At 42.7% G+C, this 8,291-nt stretch overlaps 1 protein-coding gene and 1 pseudogene across 9 annotated transcripts in view; one reads left to right on the forward strand and one right to left on the reverse strand.

The window, feature by feature from the left end:
- Naa16 (N(alpha)-acetyltransferase 16, NatA auxiliary subunit) overlaps positions 1-2,483 on the reverse strand; it is a 59,276-nt gene extending 56,793 nt beyond the window's left edge. For 4 of the 9 annotated variants that reach the window (XR_010057850.1, XR_010057849.1, XM_063274645.1 and 1 more), the window contains exon 1: positions 2,281-2,482. Coding sequence is in view for 4 of the 9 variants with exons in the window: in XM_063274645.1 (XP_063130715.1) it covers positions 2,281-2,334 (54 nt within the window). In the remaining 5 variants the exon portion in view is untranslated. Of the gene's footprint in view, positions 1-2,280 lie in introns of all 9 variants that reach the window. The other 5 variants (XR_010057851.1, XR_010057853.1, XR_010057852.1 and 2 more) reach the window with 2 other exon arrangements.
- Positions 1,606-1,768, forward strand: LOC120097256 (U2 spliceosomal RNA; annotated as a pseudogene).
- Positions 2,484-8,291: the final 5,808 nt, after the last annotated feature.

The following is an 8,291-nucleotide window of genomic DNA, read 5'->3' on the forward strand; positions in this document are numbered from 1 at the left end:
TCCCTCTGCCTATCTCTATCTGTTACTCTCTTTCATCTGCTACACAGTGCTAGCCATCTATTGTCTCTGACAGTCTTATCTATTTACTGTCTATCTTCAGAACCATCTGCGAACTCTAGGAAAATGAATTCTTGTCTAGGTTTCCTTACGCTAGACAAGTAATCAAGAGCTCAATTAAAACTACTCTTCTAAATTCAAAGCAAAATGGCACCAAGGGCATACACAGCTAATTCTTGTAGCAAATGATGTGGAAGTGATAACTTTAGAGTCTTCATTAAAATATATTTAAATTCCTTGATTGGCTCTGGAAGATTACTGAATGGTTAGAAGATAAAGGTAACAGGAAAAATATTGAACCATATGAATAAATTAATAATAGCTATGAGGCCCAGCCTGGTGGCTCATTCCCTACAATCCATCAATTCCAGTCCTTAGGAAGTTGAGACAAAAAGACTGCCATGAGTTCTAGGGTAGGCTAGATTATACAACCCATTGTGGGCTAGAGTGAAAATCTGAAACCTCGCCTCAAAATAAGTAAAATAAAACAGGGCCAGTGAAATGGGTCAGTTAGTAAAGACTCTGCAGCGAGTCTGACAACCTGAGTCTGACTGTGGGAACCCACGTGGAAGGAGACAACTGGAAGCTGCTCTCTGATCTCTGCACGAACACCACAGTGTGCACACAAGTCATAAATAAACGTAATAAAAAATGTTTAAGATCCAACTTGGCCTATAGAGGTTCGATTGACAAATAACAAAGACAGACGATGAGATATAAGCAGAAGGAACTAATAAGGAAGAGTATCAAGTGTTTTTTAAATAATGCTGATCTGCAACAGTTACCAAAGGAGTGAACATTTTTGTCATTTATTTGCCAAGCATGCTTCTTCACCAACTGTATCAAACTGAGATTTGAAATACTCATCCCAAGGCTAGATGAGGTACAACTATAATCCCAGCATTCTCTAGGCAAAGCATACATGCATATATATATGTATAAATATATATAATTTTTTTCATCCCCTAGTTCACTTGTATCATGGTTAACATTCTCAATACTAAACGGCAAGTTTCTATTGGCTTGTATCATTGATCATTGGCTTGAACCAGAACTACGCCTGTAAAGTTTTGTCAGGTGACAGCAATAAAGTCCTCAATGACCAGTGTTTTATACAGCAAAGCTCATCCACAGCTAACTGCTATGCAGCCGTGTGCTCTCAATTTAAATTCACCCCGAAATTTAAAAGCTTGCCTTGCAGTACCACATTTGCAAATTTAAAAGGCAGCTTAGAAAATACAGCCATTAACTCATATTCTTTTCTAAATCTTAGAGCCCCAGGGCATTCTGAGAAGCATGTCACTTCTCTCCTCCCTGAAGGGATATAACCTGGAAAACCATAAAGGTGCCAAGGTGGCAGATAGGCTGGCACACATCCCAGAGAAAACTTCTTGTCTGGGCAGAGTGGCAAATGCCTTTTATCCCAGCACTCAGTTGGCAAAAAGAGCGACTTTAAAATCTAGGCTAGCTTTGTATACATAGAGAGATCCAGGCCAGCCAGGGCTACAGAGTGAGCATGTCTTAAGTAAAATTTAAAAACGTAAAGCCATCGCTTCTCGGCCTTTTGGCTAAGATCAAGTGTAGTATCTGTTCTTATCAGTTTAAAAACGTAAAGCCGAGTCTCTTTAAGCTTGGCAGGGGTCTGACATGACTAAGGCTGCTATTATTATTATTATTATTATTATTATTATTATTATTACTACTACTACTACTACTATTGTCGTCATCATCATTATCAATTAGTAAGGCTTTCTTCAAAGCTACATAAATGGTTTCAAGAAGCGCAAAGCCAGCCTCTGCAGTTTTAACAAGGACGAGTTAAAAGCAAGTTTCTGGCAAGTCACTCCCAAAACGGGGCTACCACAAACATGCAAACTCTCCCGCACAGAGGCATGGGCTGCCGTGGACCTCGGGCTCGATTTCCCCGTACCCTCAAGCAGCGGTGATTGGCCCAGCCTGGACCCGAAGCAGCTTTAACTACCCTGACAAGAGGGGGGGGCGCTGAGCCTACCGCCGCAGAGGGCACCGAGTTGCCGGGGTCCCAGCGGCTTTGCCAGGGAAGTTTCTGGAAAGCTCCGGCAGTGGGGCCAGCCCAGCACGCTACAGAGTCTGGGAGGGAGCGCCGCAGAGGGAGAGAGGGAAGGGGAGCGCTGCGGGGGAGGGAAGGAGAGCCCAGCTCTGAGTTAAAGAAAGCGCGCAAAGGTCGGATGGGCCACCGCTCACCAGCACGCGCTTGAAGAGAGCGCTCTCCTTGGCGGGCAGCTGCACGCAGGGCATCGCGGCGATGGGGAGGCCTGCTGGACCGACCAGCCAGTACCGGGGCCGTGGGTTACCTCAGCCGGATGCCACGGGAAGCGGAACACAGCGCACTCCAGTGGGCGGCCCGGGAGGGAAGCCCGCGCGCGGCAAGATGGCGACCAGGACCCGCCCCCTGCGGTGCGCATGCGCAGTCTCACGGCCGAGAGAAAGACTAGAAACTTCTCCCTGGGGAGGTCTCCAGCTCGGTGCAGGAGTATGGTTCCTGACACCCCGTCAGCGCCAAACTACTCCCGTGCCCTAATCTCTGAAAGCTGTTCGTCTCACGCTGGTTATTAGGCTTCCGCCCTAGATGTTGTAGTTTTTTCCAAGTTAACTTTTATTCTTTTGTTTTGTGCAGCGGAAACCCTGCCTGATACAATGAAGACTCTTGATTTAGAATCCATTTTTCCTTCCTTTTCTTGCTGTTTTTAAAACAATTCTTAAAAGAAGCCTTGTCTTTCGGGGCAAATCAAAGTAATGATCATGACTTTAGCGGGAACATGGGCAGACCTTGAAATGATGAAACTGGTGTGAAAGAAATCTCAGCCGTGTAGGGGACCCAACATTTTCAGTAAGAATTGTGGTATTTTTTATGGGTCTACTGATCATCGAGTCTACTGCCTCTTTCTCCATGTAAGCTTCCCAATAATGAGAAAAGCAGGATACAACCCTAGAATGTTTCAGGGACAATTTCTCCAAAAAATAAAACATACTAAGGGTTTGTAACAGCATACAGATAGACATCTGTGACAAGAAGGATCACACGCTAAGTGTTTGTGTAGCATTAAAGTATTAAAAGATATATGTAAACATGTCTATAAACGTATATACATTCTGAATCCTAATTTCTGCACGTGCCTGTAATAATAGCACTGGAAAATCAAATGCAAGAGGATTACAATTTCAACGCCAGGTGAGGCTGTGTAATGAGAACTTTTTTTAAAAAAGGGGACAAGGAGGCTACAAGCAGCAGGAAATGGTTCAGCTTGCAAGCCAGAGTTCATTCTCTAGAATTCTTTTCTTTGGTTGGTTGGTTGGTTGGTTGGTTTTGTTTCAGAGACAGGGTATCTCTGTGTACCTTTGACTGTCCTGTCCTGGTGTTCACTCTGTAGACTGGGCTAGCCTCAAACTCCGAGATTGGCCTGCCTCTGCCTTCCTAGTGCTAGGATCAAAGGTATGCATCACCACTGCCCAAAATGGAAGGTGACTCCAAGATAGGGGTTGCCCATTTCAGTCACTTGCCAGAGATAACTACAGGTAATAATTCTACATGAGGTACCTACCACATTGAAGGATGCAATGTGTGCTTTTAGGTGAACTTCATCCTATGCCTCCCCCACCCCTTTTGTTTGAGAGGGGTTTTTTGTTTGTTTGTATTTGTTTTTGGCTTTTCTTTGTTTTTTGAGACATGGTTTCTCTGTGTAGTCCAGGCTGGCCTGAAACTTTTAGAGATCTGCCTGCCTCTGCCTCCCAAGTGCTGGGATTAAAGGCCTGTGCCATCACTGCTTGGCCTAAAACAACATTTTGTTTTTGTTTTTTATATTTTGTTCATTTGTCTGTGTTTCGTTTGTCTGTTTATTTAAGAAAACAAAAAGAAGAAGCTGGAGGGGGGTGGGGAGGCTGAAGAGACGAGTGAACACAAATCCCTCCAGGCTAAGCCTACCCTATCTGATGAACTCTGTTCTAGTAAATACCCTGTCTGAAAAACCAAGGCAGACAGCTCCTGAGTTATTAACACCTACGGTTGCTCTCTGACCTCCGCACACGTACGCGTGTACATATACACACATACTTAGTTGTTTAGGCTATGGAGGTGTAAGACAGGAAGACAAGAATTCAAAACAAAACAAAACAAAAGCCTCTACTAGTTGTGCTGCTGACAGTTCCAAGCCCAAATCTTCGTCTATATAAACGAAATAATGTCTGCACAAACAGAAGTCCTAAGCGAGCCAGCAGCTATAATTTTATTACTGCCTTCCTGTTTTGTCTGAAACAAAACTTATTTCTACCTTTCAACAGGAAATGGAGTTAGAACATCATTGTGATCTTCTTTACAGAAATATGACTTCCATGCTCAGTCACTTTAAAGTCAAAATTAAAAGAAAAAATGCTATGTAAATCAAATTTCAGTGTTTCTGAGAAGGAAAGTCAAATCTTGATTGGGAGCATCTGGGATTTCCAGCTAAACATTCTCTCCTGACACTTTAGACAAGCTGTGCCTCCTTTAGAATTATGCCTTAAGTGAAATAATAGTACAACCACATACCTGTTTATATAACTAGCTGGCACAGTAAAATCTAGGAGTTTGTTATTATTTCCACAACCAATTTAACCATGAGATTAAAGACTGTTGAGAAGACAGCTGTGGTGGTTTGAGTGAGAATACTACTATAGGCTCATGTATTTGATTGCTTGGTCCCAACCGAAGGAACTGTGGGGGAAGGATTAGGAGGTGTGGTCTTGTTGGAGGAGGCTTGTTACTGTCATTGGGTATAGGGGGAAAGGCTTTGAGGATTCAAAATACCATGTCATTCCCAGTTAGTGCCTACTCTACCTCATAATTATTGTCTCAACATATAAACTCATAGCTACTGCTCCATTGCCATGCCCGTCTATGTGCAGCCATCCTCTCCAACATGGGAGGATGTTCAAGTTTCACCCTCTGAAACCATAAGCAAATTCCCAATTAAATGTTTTTTGGGTTTTTTTTTTAAGTTGCCATGGTCATGGTGTCTCTTCACAGCAATAGAAAAGTAATTAAGACAACTTATTCGTTTGCATATCACCTAATTCTTCGGAATGGTGGAAACCTTTGGAGGAAGTTAGATCCAAGGGGTATATTCTAGAAGGAGATACTAGAGTGCTGGCATCACTTTGCTTCCCAGTTCTTAAAAGGTGAACACACTTAACACCATGTTCTGCCTTGCCAGAGGTCCCAAAACAAGATGTCCAGGAGCTGAAACTTTGACAACCACAAAGAAATTATTTCCTTTTCTGTTTTGTTTGGGTTTTTGAGCTGTTTGTTTGTTTGTTTGTTTGTTTGTGAGTGTTGTTGCTGGTGGTGGTGGTGGTGGTGGTGGTGGTGGTGGTTCAGTTTGGTTTGGTTTTTAGAAGCAAGGCTTCTCCTTGTAGCCCTGGCTGTTCTGGAACTCGCTCTGTAGACCGGGCTGCCCTCCAACTCGCTGAGCTCCACCTGCCTGCCTCTGCCTCCCAGGTGCTGGTATAAAAGACATGCTACACCACACCTTGTAACACATTTTTTAAAAGTTTCCAGTGTTTTACTACCATCTGTGCATGCCAAGTAAGTGCAGTGCCCGTGGAAGACAGAAGAGAGCATCAGATTCCCTGGAACTGGAGTTACAGTTGGTTGTGAGGCAACATGTAGGTGCTGAGACTGAAGCCCGTTTTCTGTAAGAGCATCAAGGGCTCGTCAGTACCAATCCATCTCTCCAGCCCTAACATAGTGGAAAGGGAATAGTTTGCTAGGCTTTAAATATACTCTTTCAGGCCAGGAAGCAGGATGCATGCTTGTAAACCCAGATCATTGGTGGGTAGATGCTGGAGGAGCAGAAGTTCAAGGTTACTCTTGGCTACAATAGCAAGTTCAGGGACAGCATGGGCTACGTACATGAGACTCTATCTGAAATACAGACTGAATAAATATGCCTTTTCAATTACACAGTGTAGATCTCTTTCTGCATTGATAAGCAAGTACATGCCGTATTGTTTTCCTTGCTTAAAAAGTTGGCAAATAAAGCAATGTACTAAAAACTAAAAAGTATAACTTTGCCCAAGATTCTTTCTATGTTGAGGGATAACACAAATACAGTACATAAAAATTAATTTATATTTTAAAGATGTTCTACATATTCGTCAGTCTAGTCAAGCTGCTGTACAAAATGCCATAGACTGGTGGTTCAAGTGCCTCACAGTTTGGAGGCCAGAAAGTCCAAGATTAAGATAACAAGGCGAGTTTAGTCTGTTGGCTTGTAGGTGGCTACTTTCTCATGCTCACATGACTGTTCTGTGTGGCAGTTTTCTAAGTGACTTCTACAGCTTTTCCTCTGACTTCCATCTGAGTGTGACACACACTAAAACACGTATTTTCATTATTTTTGGATGGGGGAGGGCGTGTGTGTGTATGTGGTGTCTGTGCGTAGGCGTGTGCATGCAAGTATGGATGCTTGTAGAGGCCCAAAGCATTGGATTCTCTGGGGCGGGACTAAGATGTCATTGTAAACCACCTGCTGTAGGTCCTGGGAACTGAACTCGGTGCCCTGGAAGAGCAATAAGTGCTCTTAACCAGTGAGTCCTGTCTCCAGCCCTGATTTTGCTTTTGAGACAGGGTTTCACACATCTCATGGTGGCCTCAAACTCAATATATAGCTAATGATGACTCTGAACTTCTTTTTTTTTTTTTTAAAGATTTGTTTATTTATTATATATAAGTACACTGTAGCTGTCTTCAGACACACCAGAAGAGGGCATCAGATCTCATTACAGATGGTTGTGAGCCACCATGTGGTTGCTGGGATTTGAACTCAGAACCTCTGGAAGAACAGTCAGTGCTCTTAACCGCTGAGCCATCTCTCCAGCCCGACTCTGAACTTCTGATCTTCGTCTCTACTTCCCAAGTGTGACTTCAGACCCGCCCCACAGTTCCTGGCTTGTGTTGGAAACCAAATTTGTAAGTTTTTTTTTTTTTAATGTATTCAAGTGGGCTTGAGTTTTTGAGACAGGGACTCACTGTTCCCAAGGTAGGTCCAGTAGTCTGTAGCCCAGGACGGCCCCTAGCCTCCTATCTCAGCTCCTGCGTGGGAGGATTTCACATGTGAGCCACCATGATTGCCTCCTTAAATGCACTGTGCTTTAGTTTTCTTGTCTGCAAATGTATTTTTAAGATTGCTATAGAAATACACGACTTAATAGGTTTAAAGCATTTAAACTAGTGACTGGGTATGCAATAGGTGGAAGTAACTACCTTGAAGTGCATACTAGTAAATGTTAAGTGTTTTACATTTTCCTATTTATTTATTTATTTATTTATTTATTTATTTTGGTACAAAGTCTTGCTATGAAGTCTTGGCTGGCTTTGTAACTCACTATGTAGCCCAGGCTGCCTCAAACCTGTGAAAGCCTCCCCTGCCTCAGACTCCTGAGTGCTGGGATTACAGGTGCAAACACATTTCCAATTTCCATTTTTCTGTATACATGGTCACAATTTCAGAAAGTAACTATTGAAGCCAGAGATAGGGGATATATTTATCTTCATTCTCAGGGGGAAAAATTGAAACATGTAGAGATGACCTCTAAATGTGACAGCTAAGAACTGTATCCTACTGTGTTTGTATGTCTTTACAATTGATTGGACTTTTTTCTTTGCTTTCTCGCCTTGTTTTTTATTTGTTTGTTTTTGAGACGGGGTCTCCTGTCTCTAAACACACATGCAAGCAACACTATCTTAAAACATTCTAATTTATAGATATAGTTCCCTATCCTTTGGGTCCTGTTATGATTTATACAAATTTATAGTTTTCTTTAGTCGTTGTTTTAAACAATACTGGCTGAAAGTGTGACAGTTACAATTCAGAATCTCCTAAATTTTTAATGATTGGGGGGAAAAAGATCCCATTTAAAAAACAACCCCCCCCCCCAGGGGGTTGGGGATTTAGCTCAGTGGTAGAGCGCTTGCCTAGGAAGCGCAAGGCCCTGGGTTCGGTCCCCAGCTCCGAAAAAAAGAAAAGAAAAGAAAAGAAAAGAAAAAACAAAACAAAACCCAAGTCTGCGGATACAGCTCAATGGTAGAGCTCTTGTCTATCATGCATGGTCTCTAGCTTTAACCTCCTGCACTCTGGGATACAGAAACAAAAACAAAACAAAATAATAACTTAGAAACTACTGCTTTAAGGGTTGGTAACGTGTAAAGAAATTCTTGT

This window comes from Rattus norvegicus, chromosome 15 (genome assembly GCF_036323735.1).
Source record: "Rattus norvegicus strain BN/NHsdMcwi chromosome 15, GRCr8, whole genome shotgun sequence".
Taxonomy (NCBI): Eukaryota; Metazoa; Chordata; class Mammalia; order Rodentia; family Muridae; genus Rattus; species Rattus norvegicus.